Source organism: Pyxicephalus adspersus, chromosome 3 (genome assembly GCF_032062135.1).
Source record: "Pyxicephalus adspersus chromosome 3, UCB_Pads_2.0, whole genome shotgun sequence".
Classification (NCBI taxonomy): Eukaryota; Metazoa; Chordata; class Amphibia; order Anura; family Pyxicephalidae; genus Pyxicephalus; species Pyxicephalus adspersus.
The window spans coordinates 34384768-34403919 of NC_092860.1; the positions used below are offsets into that span (position 1 = coordinate 34384768).

Below are 19152 nucleotides of genomic sequence, written 5' to 3' on the forward strand. Positions count from 1 at the left end.
AAATATTATTTTAATACCTGTCCATCACTGTTTGAACTCTGCCCTGACAACGTTGTCTTGAACACGTAAGAATACAGATCTATGCTTCCGCTCTGTTTTGTTAGATAAGGATAAGGAACAGGTTGCTGTTCATTTACTACAGGTAACCCTGTGCTTTCCTGTAAACATGAAAGAATGGCTGGCTTTTATTTCTTGTGCATTGCAACTTTCTCATAATAAGCGAAAGTTTACCGTGTTTGTGACCTGCAGAACAATATTTAATTGGATTTATTGTTTAGGTATTGATGTTTCTAATGTTATTGCTAATTATAAGCTCTTCGGGGCAGGTCCTTTCCTCCACCTTTGTCACTGTCTGTATCTGTCATTTGTAACTTTTTTTTAATGTACAGCGCTGCTTAATATGTTGGCGCTATATAAATCCTGTTTATTAATATTAATAAAAATAATAATTGCTAAGACTGTTCCTTCTTACAGGAGGGAGCTGTCAAGACTTATCACAGTATTGGCAAATAAAGGTCAGCTCATCAAGGTAGCTAAAAGTAGCAAAAGTTTGCTGCCAGAGTATTTTTCAAACATAAAAGTAAAGGGAAGCTGATTTGGTTATTATGTGTAACATAAAGAGTTCATTTAACTTTCTTACATAATGTGAAGCTGTTGATTAAAAATGCTATAGCTATTATAACTGTTATATGCCACTGTACTATATTATTATAATTTTTTTATTTATATAGCACCAACATCTTATACAGTGTTCTTTTGAGTCATAGACATAACAGTAACCGTGACTTGAGAGGGACTCACAATATATGTCCCTACCATGGTCTAAAGCCAGTTTTTTGGGGGGCACCAGTTAACCTAATATACTGTTGCAATGTGGAGGCATGGCCTGATTAGTTCAGTGGAATTATTAAAGTTCTGGTGAAAAGACGCAGCAAGGAAGAGGTCAAACCAATATCTCATCTCCCATCACTCTTGTACAGTTATGGTCTCCCCAAGCCTGTTTTTCTTGGCACTGCAATAAACACTTGTGTGATCAAAACATTGAAGGATTATAAAACTGGATCTGGTGATTGCTTCTTGGATTACTAGTAGAAGAATAGTGTAATTTTCTTCATGCTTCTCTTCCATAAAGACTAGTAGTGTTTGTGTTAAACCAGGAAGGTGCACCAGTGTTTTATTTGGTAGAAGGTTCAAGACCTAACAAATTATCACCCATCTGTGGGAAGAAGGCTTGAGCACGAGTTGTGGTACATGCATGGGGTTTTAACAGATAGGATCTACATGTTGTTCACTGGTCACTCTCACAAGTTGAGTATTTAGTATATCAAATGATTCTGTAGACTGTACATAGAAAACAGACCTATATATAACCTGTAAGACTTTGTTAGCTCCAGAGAAAAATTGTTGTATTCAGAAGGCTCCTAGATTGTAAGCTCTTTGGAGCAGGGTCTTCTCCTCTTGTGTCACTGTCTGTATTCCTCTGTCATTTGCAACTCCTATTTAATGTACAGCGCTGTGTAATATGTTGGCACTATATAAATCCTGTTTAATAATGATGATATTAATAATAAGGCAGATCCTCAGTATATCTTAACTAGCATGTGGCCAGTACATGTAATAGCAGGCACATTGGACCGGTGTTTTTTTTGGGCCACATGTGACCCATTACTTTCTTTTTTTGTGCCCTCATCCCATTTGAAGTTTTTATTTGACTAATGTCCTAGCTATTCTCAACTTGATAAAACAAAAGACCTACATTTTTCCAGGTTTCTATTATTCATTTATACAGTAGAATCATGATGGTTCACAGTTCATTGAGTTGATCATATTTATACTTTTTTTTTCCCAAATAAAATCAATATTTTAGTGCAGGAGTGGGCAAACTTTTTCAGTCAGGGGCCACATAATAAAATTTGAAAGAGGGTCCAGGCCAATGGGAGACAACATGAGCTCATGATGGCATAACCCCGCCCGCTCTCCCATTGCATATCTGAGCCTGTGATTGGAGAGTAGGCGGGTTGTGTGCAGGGACACAGCCCACCCACTTCCACAAGGCCAAGACATGCCCTTTGGGTGTTCTGCCGCTCTGGTCGGTGCCCCCCCCCCCCAGCTGGGTCCTTCTCCTGACCCTGCTTGGGGTGGCACCAGAGCCGCGGAACACCCAAAGGGCCAGAAAAACCACTGTATTGGTCTGTGTACGGCCCCAGTCCGTAGTTTGCCCATGCCTTTTCTAGTGTCATGTACACATATGCATATGGTAGTGCTGGATCATAAAGAAGAAAAAAAATGGAATACCTTGAGGAACCCTATCCAAACATTTGGAGTACTGATGATCCTCATAGATATTGTGTGCTTGTTGGTGGGGCTCCTGCACTGCTAGGCCACAGTCCTTATCCCTATGCCCTCTGTACATGCATACATGCCTGTTAAGTTAAGTTTAAACTCTCCTTCCAATCAGAAAATACTGAGACTTACATATTATATAAAACACATTTTGCATTATATGCATATTATTTTGGACGTACGAACCTTTTTTGACACAATGGCCCTGATTTATTAGAGCTCTCCAAGGTTGGAGAGGATATACTTTTATTGGTGAAACTGGGTGATCCAGAAAGCCTTGTATGGATCTGGTTCATAATTGGCATTTGCTGACAAATAGCAAATTACTTTTAGGAAACCCATTCCAGGTTTGCTGGATCGCCCAACTTTACTGATGAAAGTGTATCCTCTCCAGCCTTGGAGAGCTTTATTAAATCGGGGCCAAAATGTAAAGCTTTCATGGTTGAATTGGGAGCACAACAATTCCATAACTTGATACAAGTTTGCAAATATTTACTGTTTTATGCATATATTAAATTCATTTAAAATTGATGTGAACATTGGAAGCTATTGATACAGATGGCTACCATGAAGAATCCATGTCACATGCAAACTTTGGATTCTTCATTCTTTCATCTTGAAAACCACAGCATTCTGAAGATGTCAGTATACTGTTGTTTATACCAAAACGAACATTGTTTTTATCAAATTCTTTTCCTGCATATCTAAATGCATCTTTAGCATTGCAGACCGCATGTGTTATTTAGACTCATCCATTATTTCCTAATTCTAGCGAGTATGAATAACTAACTTGTGTCACAATACTATAAAAACTGTTTAAACCATGTGAACTGTGGCCAAAAAATGCAAGCATGGGGGTAATCACTAGTCTGGGGGCTTCTTTTCCCAGTTATGCCTTAATATTTCTTGTTCTGCTCTATGTGGTAGCAGGTAGAGAAAACACTTTGCCTCCTGCAAGAAAAATTCTAGATGGCCCTTATAGCTCATCAATTTTGTTTAGGTCTACTTTAAGAAACCTTTATTTTTCACTTGTGGCCAGTTTGAAACTCCTCTTTTTCCAGTTGACTGATGTGAACCTGGGAGAGGGAAATTACACCACAGGTAACCAATTAATGAACAACTATGTGGCCAAAAGCATCACATCACATGCTTTTAGGAACCATGCCACCAGGTTCTGCTCACAGCTGGTCTGAAATTATCCATGCATCCACTCCAGAGGTACCTTAGAGACAACAACTGACTTTGGGAAAATGGCTTTCACCTTAAAGCGGAACTAAAACGAAAACAAAAAAAAAATCACATTTACCTTTAATTCTGAAGGGCCTATGATGGACCTTTGATGGTCCTTCCCGCGATCCGGTCCTGGAATTCCTCTTCGCCCCGGCGCCAAGGAAGCGTTGGAGGCCGCCATCCTCACTCTTCTTTTCCTTCTTCTCCCTCGGTCTTCCTGGCACATCACCTGATTTCGCACTGCACAGGTGAACAGGTGTCGTAGCCCGCTGTAAAGGGGGAAAAGCAGGGAGCCAATCAAACTGTGCTTGCAATAGATCGGCATCTCTTTCCCTTGATAGAAAAAATGCCCCTTCTACCCAAGTCTGAGATTGGAGCATGTGCAGAAGGAGCACTCGGAGCCACCTCTGCGCTCCCATTCAGACTTGATCGTCTAGGCAATCAAGACTGAAAGGGGGTGGGGGGGGTGCTGCACCCTTTTTTTTGTTGCACTTGAAAAAATTTAAAATGAATAACATTTTCTCTTTACATAGAAGGGTTGTCTACCCTGGTATGTAAAGTAAAAATCTTGAGGATAAGTACGCTTTAAATGTAGCTGGACTGTGACTAACTGATCAGAAGAAAGCTTTTGCTAATGGGGATTCCCGTCAGCTTTGAGGGTAACTTAGATGAAGACATAAATGTTTCAGTAGGTCAAGGGACCTACAAGTGTTGGTTCCCCTTCAAGTAGGACAACATGGGACAGATGTAAAGCCAAATACCTGAAGGTCTACGAATGGCCCTATCACAACACAGACCTCAACACAGTTTACAGTTTGCGGACAAGACTTTTAAAATATGTGTTCATCAACCGTCTTCATCCAAACTGACATATTTTCAACAATTCTGTCATCATGAATAGTCAGACATTTTTTTAGTGGAGACTTGCTCCATGGAACTCCTATATATACTTATAGCTGCATTCTTCAAAATATTGACTTTAAAATATAACATGTATGCAACCTAGGAATATATTGCTGCTTAATATACCACTGGATAGCATTGCCATTAAATCATACTGAGGGTTATTGATTTAAAATATTTCTTTTTAACTTTTGAATTTGTATTTGATGTTAACCAATCTAAAAATATACTGCAATAACCCTGACAGACATCCATAAGATAAAGCAAGGTCCTTGATGTCCACATGAAATGCTAATGGTCGGTCAGGGAATTCCACAAGGTGTTTTTTTTTTTTTTTTATAGTTTTTAACATAATATCCCTAATTCTACCAGGTTAGTTGTATGACCGTATTTGTCTTAAACCAACCCGACGCGTTTCGCCTGGTAGAATATACTTATTAATATAAAGCATATATTTCCCAGTTCTGTGATGGTGTAACTAGACTGGGTATATGAAAAACTATGTAATGTAAATATTTTCAAAGCCAAAATGTATCAATACATAAACAACACTTTCAGAAATTTTTGAGCTAGAAACTTTTTTTTTCTCCTTCTATATATATTTTTGAATATTTAAAGAGGTAGCCCCTTATATGTATACGAAGAATACATCTTTCTAAAAATTCTCATTATTGAGTAAACGTTTACTGCAGTTGAAGACTTCACTGATCCACCAATACAACTTTTTATAAAGTCACATTTATTGCATTATAATTACTCCTTGTAGATTATTAAAAGTATGTACATTTGGAAGCCCGGTTCTATATTTATACTTTACACTGTTAAATTATAGTTGGACAAAGCTGTTGTCAAACGCTGTGGTTGACACAGTTGTTGAATAGGGGTGATTGGTGGTGGTTAACATGCAGTTTTTGACAGCACGTCTATAGGGGCCCATCCTGTTTATTGAAATTACAAAAGACATACTGGGTACAAACACACCTGTTAAAAGTATATATTAAAAAAGCATTAACACAAGAAGAATAACATAATTACCAGTAAGCTCAAACTTACAAATCCAACAAATACATTTTCAAACAATTTAGGGTGTGTTAGTTTCTTAAGATTTTCTTCCAGCTTTTTTCTGTGAAATGCTCTATATACACCCACTTCAATGTTTTTGTTGACATTCAGTCCTGCCTAGACAGATAATGAGATCTGATGAAGTAATCAATTTGCCTGTAATTGTATCTCTAATGTTTTTTCTAGAAAAGTGTTGTAGATTGTTGCTTGAGGTTCACCTGTAGCAAATGTCAGATTCTTCATTCTTCTATACCTTATTATGAGGGAATACTGACCCCTGCTGGCAAAAAATAGGATTACACCAGTGACTACACCATAGTCTTATGGAGTAAGGGGATTCCAGAACCACAATAAGTTTTCATTGAAAGATCCATGTTGACCCGGCTGAATTGTGCTTTCCTTGGCATATTGCTGAAAGCCTAATTGTTTTTGTTTTTTTGTGTTGTTTGTATGTTAGAAATAGCTAATTTATGTTATTGTGTTTTAAAGTCTCTCTAGGCAGTTTACAATTTATTGTAATTCTATAATATATTGGAAATACTCCTTGGAATATTAAAGTTTGTTTTTGTTCCTATATGAGATCTATTAGTCATGTTCCTCTGCATAGTAAGAGGGGTGACCTTTGGATAGGTGAGACATGCGTCACTGTGCCTTGGAGTGTGAACAGATTTCTGTTCATGTGCACGCCTTAGATATAACACGTTGCTGCCTGGCTACGGCCTTGCTACATGTGATTGTTTTGCACATGGAACGTTGGGTATATTGGCTTTAGAGCTTGGGGGTTTAAATTGCAATTTAAAAATGATCTAAGAAAAAAAGATAACTAGTGAAGAAAATCAGGGCCCCAAATATATAAATATAGACATGGAGGGTCTGTTCATGCTATTGCATTTCAACACACTAAAAGGTGATAAAGTGCTTGTGGTATAAATAGTGGCTGTACACATTTGTATGCCGTGGTGTATTGCAATTTTAAAAATAGGTCATGTCCTATTTTGTGACTTAGGAGGCCATGAAAACCCATAAATATTTGGTGTGTTTTTAATACATTTAATGCATTTCACTGCCTCTAGTAACAAGAAACACCCATAAGGTGCCCAGGGCTCATGAAGACATGACCGCTCATCAACCTAAAAACTGCAACACGAAACTTTTTTAGTTGTCTGTGATAAACCAGTATGCTCTACAATTTTTTAAATCAAAGCTATTGTGTCAGCAACACTAAAGGGTTGATGAACTGAAGTAGTAAAAGCTGCAAATAAAATGATTTTGCAATCAAAATTGAAATATTTCCCTATATCGACCACATTAGAATTTTGTATTTGATGTTAACCAATCTAAAAATATACTGCAAAAACCCTGACAGACATCCATAAGATAAAGCAAGGTCCTTGATGTCCACATGAAATGCTAACAGTCGGTCAGGGAATTCCACAAGGTGTTTTATAATAGTATCTAACATATTATCCCTAATTCTACCAGGTTAGTTGTATGACCGGATTTATCTTAAACCAACCCGACGCGTTTCGCCTGGTAGAATATACTTGTATAGCATATAAATCCCAGTTCTGTGATGATGTAACTAGACTGGGTATATGAAAAACGTTGTAATGTAGTAACAAGAAACACCTATAAGGTGCCCAGGGCTTTTTGAAAACATATGACCGCTAATCAACCTAAAAACTGCAACACATAACTTTTTTAGTTGTCTGTGATAAACCAGTATGCTCTACAGTTTTTTTTAAATCAAAGCTATTGTGTCAGCAACATTAAAGGGTTGATGAACTGAAGTAGTAAAAGCTGCAAAATAAATGATTTTGCAACAAAATTGAAATATTTCCTTATATTGACCACATTAGAATTTTGTATTTGCAACAAAATTGAAATATTTTCTTATATCGACCACATTAGAATTGGTTGTTTGCATCATAGTAATTGGCAATATGTGCATTGCCACTTCATCTGAATACCATCACAACACATATTACAGTCCAACAAATTGCTCATATACGTATAAGTATAGCACAACATACAGGTGTGAATGTTGTGCAGATGTGCTGAAGATGATGGTGCTAAATAATGAATAATTTTTAAAGTATTATTTATTAACAATGGAGCTTTATTACCTCTGTGTGTAAACGATAATACTTATGAAATGTTACACATTATAGGAATTTGTTCTGCACCTTGTATTCATATTAAGGCAGTTCTTATGTAGATGCAAGCCTTAAAGTGCACCCTTGACCAGGCTTTGGACATTTAAATATTTGCATGATGACTGCTATGCTTATATTCTCAAACTTCCCACCAAAAGCACTGGAGTCATCCAAGTTGTTCTCAGAGGCTTAGCTCACCCTTCTTTACCTATCATGGGTGAACCTGGGTGATCTAGCAAACCTAGAATGGATCTGTTCCATGATTGAAAACATTTGCCAGCTAATAGCAAATGAAGTAATCCAGGCTCACCCACCATAGTCTATCTTCTCTTGTCTTGGAATGCTTTATTAAATCAAGCCCATTGTATATGTTCAAGGAGAGGAAAGCTGGGTTAGCTGAGCCGCTGAGAAAATGATTTATGGACTTTTATGATTAACTTGGCAAATTTACAGCACTTAGGAATTTGTAAATTTTTGTTCTTATATTACCTGCAATTACATTTTTCTTTTTGTTAGAATATTTTTTTATAAGGATTGGGTGCTGAAAATATGAATAGTTTATCATTCTCCACAGGTAATTTATTTCTCCAATGTTACAACCTCCACACTACTCACTGTTTGCCTGCTAAAAATAATAGAAAAATCTAACAGAAAGCTGCAATAACATTGAGCCAGTCCCTGCTTGTCCTCTATTTGCCCTCCAGACAATAAATCTCAGCATTAGCATGCAGGTATGACATTAGCGTGTAATGACAAATCAGAGTCGGGTGTTTGAGCTGGGTCCGTTCGTGGGATTCCAATGCAGGGGTGGATCCTGCTCGCTATGCATTTAGTATGTACATACTTTCTGTCTTAACTTGTGTGCTATATGGTGATAATGAATATTCTGCTGCTGAGGAATCCTAATAGTTTATTGTGAATTCCAAAATGTCATCACCACATGTCATACGTATGGAAGTTTATTAATGAAGTGGCATGTTTGATTATATTGAATGTTGATTTGTATTGTGAGGGCTCAGCAAACTTCTAAGGCCAGCATGTCTTTCACCAAATTGAAACCAGGTAACCAGTATTTTCAAAAGAAGATCAGCATTGGTAGCCCTCATGCTTCTCCCACATCTGGAAGCTCATAGGTCACTTTCATATCTGCAGTGGAAAACCACATGATTGGAACTGCAAACTGTGTTGCAGGAACACATTTCCATTCAGTTGTGGCCCTGGTCAGGTCCCTACAGCAGCACCCACCCAACGTGCAAAAATGGTTCTCACCCTCCCCCATACACTGGAATGGGAGTTGTTGAGAATGTTGTTGAGCCTGCTACAGAATGCTGTGGTTCACTGCAGGTCTAAAATGGCCTTTGATGTTTCTCTTGTCAATTAAAAATATTTAACTTGTAAAAGTTATTATCAGATCTGTATTCCAGTTACTGTATTCTTAAGTCTAGCTGATGTTTCTAATTTTGCAGTCCATGTGGTGTCACTGTATAACAGAACTTGGAATCAGACATAAAGCTATACCTAGAACTAGTAATAATAAATATAGATGTAAACTGTCTCCTGGCTCCATGAGAATTTTGCTCTGGCAGAGTTTTCTGGCGTTTGGTGTATAATGGCTGTTAGGGAATGGAGTTGCTTTGTGTTGAAACGAATGGGGCACCTGCTTGTCACTGATAGAGTGGCAGTGTATGGTGTTTCCGGTAACCCTCGAAATCCCATGTAATCAGCATCCCCGGTCCTGACAGACATGTCACCAATCAGAACACCCTTGTGTCTGGAGAACATAACGTTGACATGCTGGTCCCTGCTTAGGTTAATAATAGATTGGAATCTTTCCAAGCGTGGCTCCAGTAGCCGTATAAGACATAAATACCAGGGAATTACTGGCTGAAAGTTTTGTCTGCTAATCGACTAATGCAGAGGGTAGAATGAAATGTGTTGTTTTATTCTATTTTTTGTCTGGTTGTCTTAGCATATGGGTGTCTATAATATTTATCCAAGAACTGGGCCCTGTATGCCTAGCCTATGACCCACATGAAACTACAAACCTGTTAATGAAGGTGCAATTTTTTCCCCACCTAAAAATAAACCCTTTATGTAGTAAATGTATAACACTTTATTACAAAAAATGATAGATAATTCATAAAATGTGAGCACTTCAATTTGGTGTTATGTGTGTTGAACTTGTATCAAAGTTCCCGTCCCCGTTCCATTGCAGGGTCCCCTCAACCTCTGCAGTCTTATTTTCCTATTTTGCTGTCCTTGGTCATCTTTGATTAGCTGTGCCGGGATGACATGACATTCCTGGAAATCAGATTGATTTAGATACAATTGACCATGCCAGCACATATGGGGAATTTATTATTTTGTGAATCCATGTTTTTATTATGTTCTGAAATTGATGTCAAGAACAATGTATATGGATTTGCAAAACACAGTAACAATCTATCCAAGCTAACACTTTACAGAGTTTTGGTAAAGTTGGTCAGCGTTTGCCATTTGGTACAAGAAGTTAGTTTTAAAGGATTGCAGTTAGGTCTTTCTCAATATCCACACCCCATTTTATCTTTTTTTTTAATGGAATAGGTAATCAATCACACATATTTTTACTAGCAGAGTGTAACTTTGATTACTAGTAAAGTGTGATGTATGGTGTCATATGGGGTATGAGGTGACCACCAAACACATGCCTATGTTGTAATCCTTCTCCCTTTGTATGCAAAACCTCAAGTACACTTTGAAGGCTATCATTGATTACTTTTTCTTCTAAAAGTACTAATTTCCTGGTTGCTATATTTAAGTTTCCATACTCCAATTCTCAGAACAGATATAGTAATAAGAAATTGACCTTATCTACATGTGTTCCACGCCAATACCCAGAAGTATTGCAGCCAGACAACTGTCAGCTTTTGAAGAAGGCTGGTAATAGTAGCCTCTATGTATTTTTTTTGACAGGTGTATATATGACAATGAAATTTACTTCTATATGCAATTTACTATACATTCTTCAAATGGGGCTTTATTTAGAAAACAGGCCTCCTTGGTCTTTTGTGAAATTATAAGTTTTTAAAATTCTGCATAACTGTGGTTAAGAATTGGCTAGGGAGAAGTTTGCTGAGAGTGTAATGTGTCTTGATGGTACAATATGGTTTTGGGAGCAGGAAATATACCATGTAATTTACAATTTAGCATTTTTGTGATGTGTGTAGCTTCCACACTTATGGTAAACACGGCTCTGGATTCCTTGCTGAATGTTTTATTTCGTGACTTGACTTTCTTAGAAGTAAATATTATCATTTTTTGTCTTGCAGGTCACTTTTAAATTTGGACTTAATGAGCAGCATCTTTCCAGTTTGTCTTCCTGACAGCAAGCTTTGATATGGATAATACAGAAAACCTCAATGGAAATGTTTATGGTAATTTGGCCATTTTTCTTTATTTCAAACATAACCTATTTTAAATTAATATCTTGCTTTTTGTCTCTGTACCTGGAGCTATTAAATGAATAAACAGACCATTCGATATTGGTTTCCCCCATCACAGTGGTTGTTCAATATCATTCCTGTCCCTGTGTATAAACCGATGTGCAAGAGGCTGTGTTGTCAGTGGTAGACATATCCAATAGTGGTCCTCTGTGCCAAACGTACTTTTGCCCCTGTGGGCTGAAGAGGGTCTTTGTTTAGCAACACTCTTTATACCTCTCCATCTCTTCTCCTGTGTGGTATATGTGCAATGAGTTGCTTAAGGTATTCTATGCACAAAGTTCGGTGTACCCCTTTATTATTTATTTTATATGTATTTTTTAGGACTTGTTTTTCCTATAATCATGCAAGGGGTGACCAAAAGCCAAAATGTTTGTGGTCACAATGGCTAGGTATCAGAACGCAAATTCTAATATTTAACATATAAAAGGTACTTTTTGGTACCTGGGATCATATACAACATTAAGTACAGCATTAAAAAAAATTCAGGCAACCGTCTACTACAGTAATTTAAAATATGCTTACTTAGGTCCATTATCGACACATAGTCACTAATTAAATTAGATAACATAACTAAAGTTAAACTAAATGTGTGTGGAGAAATGTTCACAAGTTTCCTGAAAGGAGTCCACTTCTTCAGGATCAAGTATTCCACATTCTCAAAGGATTGTAGTCTGTTGTCTTCACAAAAGTTTTTGATAGTTAACAAGCAACATAGTAAGCATACTGTATATTCCACAAACATATTTTTATATGTATAACCAAGAGATTTTTATTAATTTGTTTTTAGTGCACCTACAGGATGTACAATACTATACAAAACTACATAATGTCGTAAAACTTAACATTTGACCAGGCTAAAAAGACGTAGCCCATAGGCCCCGATGCTCTCTAATTTCTGTCTAGCTTGCATTTCTCCAGTGAGGCTAATTCTGGCAGATGTAAACAAATTTCAAAATTCTGAAATTCCAAATGGTGATTTAAACATGACCAATAAGCCAGATATTGGTAACATAAGTAGCCTAATAAAATACAGGTCCTAAGATTTAGTTTTGTAGGTGCACATAGAATTTAAACCTGTGAACTACCATTGTATTTTTTTTATCTGTACTACTATCTGTAACTAATGCTGGTTTTATGCATTTACTGAAAAAACAGGTCATTGGCAATGACGCAGAAGTTTCTGTTGTCTTTTTTTTTCAGTTACTGTTGCATGTGATCCAGAAATTTAGCAATGTGCATAGCTTTAGGCTTTTTAGTCAAGCCATCAGCAATCGTACTAAACCAAATAAAAGATGCTAAAATAGAGAACCTCTGTTCTTGTGCCTACCCTTCCTTACTGGCTGTTTTGTAAATCCATTACTCCTGGAAATCTTCTGCAAACATTGAACTTTCTCCACTTCACAGTACATCTTTCATCAGTACAGCACTAGCTGTAGCACATGGAGATGCCAAGTTTGACATGATGAACTCTCCACTTTAACACTAAATTCTCTAAATTCTTTCTGTTAGGCCATCATTTTGACAGGACGTTTGAGCAGAGCGTTGATGGATACAAACTTATTATACTTATCATAGTAGGATGTCTGAATATTATGTGATGGCCACACTCTTCTTGGCTACTATCTGATATGTTCACCAGTTATGAATAAAATACTCACATTGACTGTAAAGTATGGCAAGCAGTGTTAACTTTGTCCCTTGCTACAATGCAAACACAAAGAGCCTAATTTATTAAAGATCTTCAAGGTTGTCATGGGAGAACCTGGGTGAGCCAGCAAAACTTGGAATTCATTTCTTCAAAGAAATTTGCTATTTGTTGGCAAATGTTTTCAATCCTGGACCATATCCATTTTGGGTTTGCTGGATCACCCAGGTTCTCCCATGATGGCCTATCTTCTCAAGTCTTGGAGAGCTTTAATAAATCAACGCCAAAGTGATAATAATAATAATATAATATATTAATAATAATCATGTACTTTTGATGGGGATTTAAGAACACTTCTAATCCTTTCACAACCATCCATGTGTGGAAAATCAAAAGAATGTTTTATTGACTTAAGATCAGTTTCTAAAGTTAAAATTTAAACATATGCATTCAACCTTTCTACTGTACCACACAATAAAACACAATTGGAAGAGACGGATGATTCTTAAACCACATATCTGTAAAAGCAATTGCACTTTTTTCCATCATCAACAAACCATATATCCAATAATTGAGGTATCAATACACTTCACAGCTCAACAGGTTTCATTTGAACTTCAATGCATGGATGGTAAAGATACCAATGAATGCTGGACTAAGGTTTGAAAGTGCATATGCCATTAGCCCACAGTCGGCAACACATGGACAAGTCCTTGCTCCCTATGTTCGGCTATTACATTCCAAGATCAGTGGAGACTGTGGGTCTGCCCATAAAGTTGTGAATTTAAAGCCAGAAGGCTTCTACTTCTGAAATGTCTTTTAAGCTGACCCACAGTGCTTTAGGAATTTTTTTTCGTGGTAAATGCTGATAAGCAAAGATTGAAAACCTATAGTACAAACAGATACATAATGACATTGGTTTATATAATATTCAAATTTAAAAAAAGTTTTATATTGTTCCTCTATAAGTAACAACATTTTATTGAACATTATAATTTAGGGTACTTTGGTCTGTACTTGGTTTGGTCTCTTCCCAACTATTTTGAATGTAGGCACTCTGTTACAGTTACACAAAAGCTGTCATATTAGTGACTGTTGGAGCTTTCCTAAGTACACCATTTTTTTGTATGGTAAAGGGATTTCATGTTTGGCACAGGTAGTCCCCCAGTTAAGGACATCCAACATACTGAAGTCTCTTAGATACAGACTGGGTTTCCCTGCTTGCTCGTGTGCAGGACAAGGCTTGATGGGGGGTGGGAGGGGGCATTTGTATGACTTGCAGAAGAAATCTTTTGCTAAACATGGCTGAGGTTGTGTGTGATCTTAAGGACTAAGCTCTTCTGCTACATCTTGTAACACTTTAATGACCAAGACAAACTCTGCAGTTGTTTCTTTTTGCATATCAATGCAGGGCTTGCTTCAGAAGTTAATGAATGTCTAGGCTCTCTAAAGTTTTGTGGTTTTTTTTTTGCTTTGTTTGTGATTAACTCACAGTGAGGATTTTATACAGTAAATGACACCACACTGCCTAATAATATGTTGAGACAAACATCTGTCCTAATTGCATTTATTAAAATAATGTACCTGTTCTGACTTGCATACAAATTCAACTTAAGAACAAACCTACAGTCCCTATCTCGTATGTAACCTGGGGACTATCTCTATATGCATTCTCAGTCCATAGCAGCTCTTCTTATTGCTAATGAAGTTCTTTTGTATTTTATCATTTACCTTAGATTGATTAGTACATGGCTTAATTTTAAATTTGACTGATAACAGGCTTAGACTTAGTTTTATTTGTTTTTGTATAAGACGGCTATTAAAAGAAAGCACAGCATTATGTGTGTTCACAAGGCTGCAGTCTACATACCATGTGGGAAGAATTTAACATGCCTGAGCAATGCTGTTTACACTTGTAACACTCATGGCTGTAATTAATTTCTAAGACTGTTTACTGAGATCTCTTAACTGCAAGCTGGAACAGCTTTAACACCACATTCTGTGACAGATCTTTTTTCTCTGGCTGCTATTAAATGAAATAGTTTTTTTTTATAAGACATTTGATTTATTTTGTACCTTTTTGGTGCTTGTAAACCACACCTTGTAAAAGGTAGAAACAATATCATTTTTAAAGGCATTATAGAAAACTTCATTTGACTTCTAATAGTCATGGCCATGAACATATGATATGAGCATGTACTCCGAATAGTTTTTTTATGCCAAGCATGGCTTATGAAGCCTTACAGGACTAAGGTTGTAAGTATAAAGCTTGGCTTGTACACAATCTATATGCAGTTTGTAAGTTTTCCCTACATTTGCATGAACTGCTTCTGATTTCCACCCAGATACCAAAACCATACTGGCTAAATGGGTTCCCCCAAAAGTTGCTATTAGACTATATCAAGGACTATGACCCTGGTCAGGACATTAAATTGAGGGGGAGTTATGATCTTGTCTATGGACTGTGTAAAACACTGCATATTATGTCCTTGCTACATCAACACATAATACTAACAGAAAAAAGTCTTCTAGGCTTTGTTTATGTTTTGTTTACCAAGATCTCATATTGATGATGGGAGAAATGGACCGCTGAGTAAATTCTGCTTCAGCAGATCTCAATGATAAAGTCCGAACTCTATAGTGGGTAATTCTTGTGGCAAAAGGATGTCTCATCAATCTAGTCATTTAGTATGTTGGTTTTTTTTCTCATAAGGCTGTGTTCACACATGCATTAATTGTCGTTGGAAAGGATCTTTCACAATCCTTTCCAACGACAAAAGACTGCACAATGCATGAACGAGTGCTGTACATACAGCGCCATTCTGCTCTATGGAGAGGGGAGGGGGAGAATGACGGTGTGGGACCCTGCTGCGCTTTCTCTCCTTCTCTTTCTTTATAATCGTTCATAGTTCGTGGATCCATCAGGAAATGAACAACAAGCACTGTACACATGCCAGGTTCTCATCCGATATCATCCCTGAGGCGATTATCGGACGAGACTCATCTGATGTGTGTACGTAGCCTATGGTTGCTGAACCTAGACTTGACCTACTGAAGTACCCCAGATCATAACACTGCCCCCACAGGCTTAGGGTTATATATATATATATATATATATATATATATATATATATATATAATCAATCTAGAGAGAGGTAACCATAGGGAATAGTACATGTAAAAGTACAGAGAGGTACTTTTTTTTTTCTTTACTCAGGTATATACCTAAATTAAAAAACTAAATTTATTAACTTTTCAAAGTCTTATATACCGCCAACATTTAAAGTTGCCCCCCAAACAGGTGGCAATTCATATTACCACTTCACCTTTGGGTCTCAAGTGTTAAATTCCTTATAGAACACACAAGGAGAAAATCATTGGATTCTAGTATGAAGACCAGGCAGCCTACAGTGAATGTCAGGGCTTGTCTTTTGAAGGCCTCTGTTTTAACATGCAGCATCCAGGAACATTGTCATTAGTTTATTATGAGAGGAGTCCCTACTGTCAGCTCTATTCATGCTGTTAAGGAGTGCGGTTACCCATGCCCCGTATTCTGTTCAGCAAAATCTTTCTGCGGATTTGCAAGTGATTTCATGGCTTTCAACCAGGGAGGACTCCAGAAGAAATTAGGGGTGTGTGTCACATTGTAAAAAGAGTTTATTTTAGAGGTGTAAGCCAGTCTAATGCAACACACTTCAAAATAGGATGGCTCCAGTCTGAGAAGGGAGGCTAAGCTTAGAAATACTTTGAATGCTTTAGGAGAGTTTTTAGCTTGGCTCAGCAGGAAGAAAACTGAAAGAGGATGCATTATGTTGTGTATATGGAAATTTACATTTCTTCATCTCCAAACCACATATCTTGGTTCTGATGAGCTTTTTATAGTTTGGAAGGCGATCTAAATGCACTTGGACGCTTTTTCTGTATCATACACCTGCATCAAGATTTATTTGTCTTCTAGATGTACATCCCAAGACAAGTGTTTTGTCAAGTAAGTACACTGAGTATTGTTGTCTGGTTTAAAGTGAACTGCACAAAGGTAATATTGTTTTAGTTTGAGTGGTACATGCATTGCAGATTGCTTGAATATATTTGTTCTCCTAAATGTGCTCTTGTAGTCATCCTTTTAGGTGACCTTTTTCATTCCTTAAATTCACTCAGCAGGATTTAGAAGGAGGGCACAAGGCTCATACTGTAAATTTTCTTGTGTTGACAGCATATATTCCGATTCTAACGTTATAGAAACTACAGGGGTATAGATAAAATTATTTTGCTATTTTGATTCATGACCCCGTAAGCCTCAAACTTTTAAAACGCTGTCGCTGTAAAAAAGGAAATCCTTTCCAATTTAAAGGTGAAAAAGTGATTTCACTCAGGGGTGAAACTATTGAAGAATATTGGGGAAAAAAGACCACTATTGGCCCATGAGTTCTGGAAAATTACAGTCTTAATTCATAAAGTAAAAAAGACAAATTGTGCTAGTATAAAACATGCCCTAAATATTTGTCAGGCATGTGAGCTGTCCGCTCTGGTTTGCAATTCTTTTGTTGTATATAGGTGCCTGATTCTGTCATTCTTGATAACTCTTGACCATTGGTTATGCATCAACTAAAGCTGGTCCTGGAAATTAAAGGTTAATATAATAGGCAGGCACAATCTAATCCTCTCTGTATGGGCCAGCTAATCACCAAAGGGTGCAAGTGGTCTACTTGGCATACATCTTTGCCAGGACCCACTTCATCCACATAGAAAGTACATAACAATTACATATCCACATGACAATTACAATCTACATTTCAAAAAACTGAAATCCACTACATTCCACTGTTGGCAATGTTGACAGGTAGCTAATAGATTTTGATCTGGCGGCTGTCATTGAATGTGGAAAGAATTAGGAATTAGGAAGAATATTGTTTGTCTTTGAAGAAAACACATGTTTTGCATATAGATGAAAGCTGTAATGGCTGATCATGTGCTCAAAGTCTTCTAAGATGCACATGATCATTAATTATTGCTATGATTACAGACCTACATTGTTGTATTTGGAATTTGGAGATGGAATTTTAGAAATTGGCAGACTTTATGATCTCGCTAGGTTGGTGGTTAGTTAACTGCAATGTTTTAACAGAACAATGGAAGGCCTTACGAGCAAATAAAGGTGGGTTTCCTGAGATTTGTAGTTATTCTTCTATTGCACTGAATTTGTGACATCTGACATTTTAATAAGGGTGTGCAAGGTACTAATTTGCCTCCGACTGCCTTGGAAAAAAACGATGAGAACTTGTTAGACAGGCTGGAAATCTCTGTTCCAACTTACACCCTGTGTTTTATATGTATATTGAAGATCTAGCCTACACCCAGTTGTAATTAATCCATGTTTTTTGTGTTCTTTTACTTTAAAATGAATGACAAAATGACATGTTAGGAGGAGTTTTTGATTTTGCTGTTTTGGAGTTTTTTTTAAGTTTTTTTAAAAAAAAGTTGCACTTGTTAAAACCAGATCTTTCATAAAATATCATGTTGTGGTTCACATAGAAATGTTATTTTTATTATTCCTCTAAAAGTGATTTCACAATGGCATTTCAAGGTGTGTGGCCGCTACAGTAATTTCTACCCTAAGGGATGTTTTAAAAAAACAGTGATAATGTTGCAATATGAGTTTTTATGCTGCATTGTCTCAGTTTATTAAGTTACTGCTGCAACATCACTGTTGCAATAAGTTATATCACTGTGCTTTGTTTCCAATTGAGTTATCCCTTTCCTTTATAGATATGGAAGGGGTTTCCATGTATACAATACAGCAATAACTGGTAACACTGCCCGAAGCTCACTGCATAATTATCTCTTCTGAAGATAGAGATACCAATGCAAGTTAAAGGAAGGAAGCACCACCTAATGCTTCCTCCTATCTGTTAGCACGTTGTTTTCATTGTATAATTGCTGCGCACCATCACTATTGTAAGCCTTTCAATAATGCTACTGACCTTGATAAATGCATTGTGATATGCAATGGTAACAATTATCATGACTACAGCTCTTTAATCGGTGTTTCTCAACCAGGGTTCCTCCAGAAGTTTCTAGGGGTTCCTTGACTCGGTCAATTTTAAGCACACCAATGACCTCTTTGATTACATTTCTCCACTGGCCAGCAATGTATGAGACTTTCTCCTGACTGACCACCACACTAGTATATCCTGTGAGTTGTGGATATAATAATAATAGCAGGGGTTCCCTGAAGACCCTATGTTTAAAAGGATGAGAAAGGCCATCCTAGGTTGTTACATAATCTTAGTCATTGCAAAATCTATCAGCAGTTAGAGACTTGAGTGTATAT

At 37.0% G+C, this 19152-nt stretch overlaps 1 protein-coding gene across 5 annotated transcripts in view; it reads left to right on the forward strand.

Annotated features, from left to right (window-relative positions):
* Positions 1-19152, forward strand: part of KANK1 (KN motif and ankyrin repeat domains 1) — a 99541-nt gene that overhangs the window by 44456 nt on the left and 35933 nt on the right. For 4 of the 5 annotated variants that reach the window (XM_072404192.1, XM_072404195.1, XM_072404193.1 and 1 more), the window contains exon 2: positions 11003-11107. In XM_072404192.1, coding sequence (XP_072260293.1) covers positions 11071-11107 — 37 coding nt within the window. In that variant the 5' untranslated portion in view covers positions 11003-11070. Of the gene's footprint in view, positions 1-11002; positions 11108-16788; positions 16810-19152 lie in introns of those variants that run through there. The other variant, XM_072404196.1, reaches the window with a different exon arrangement.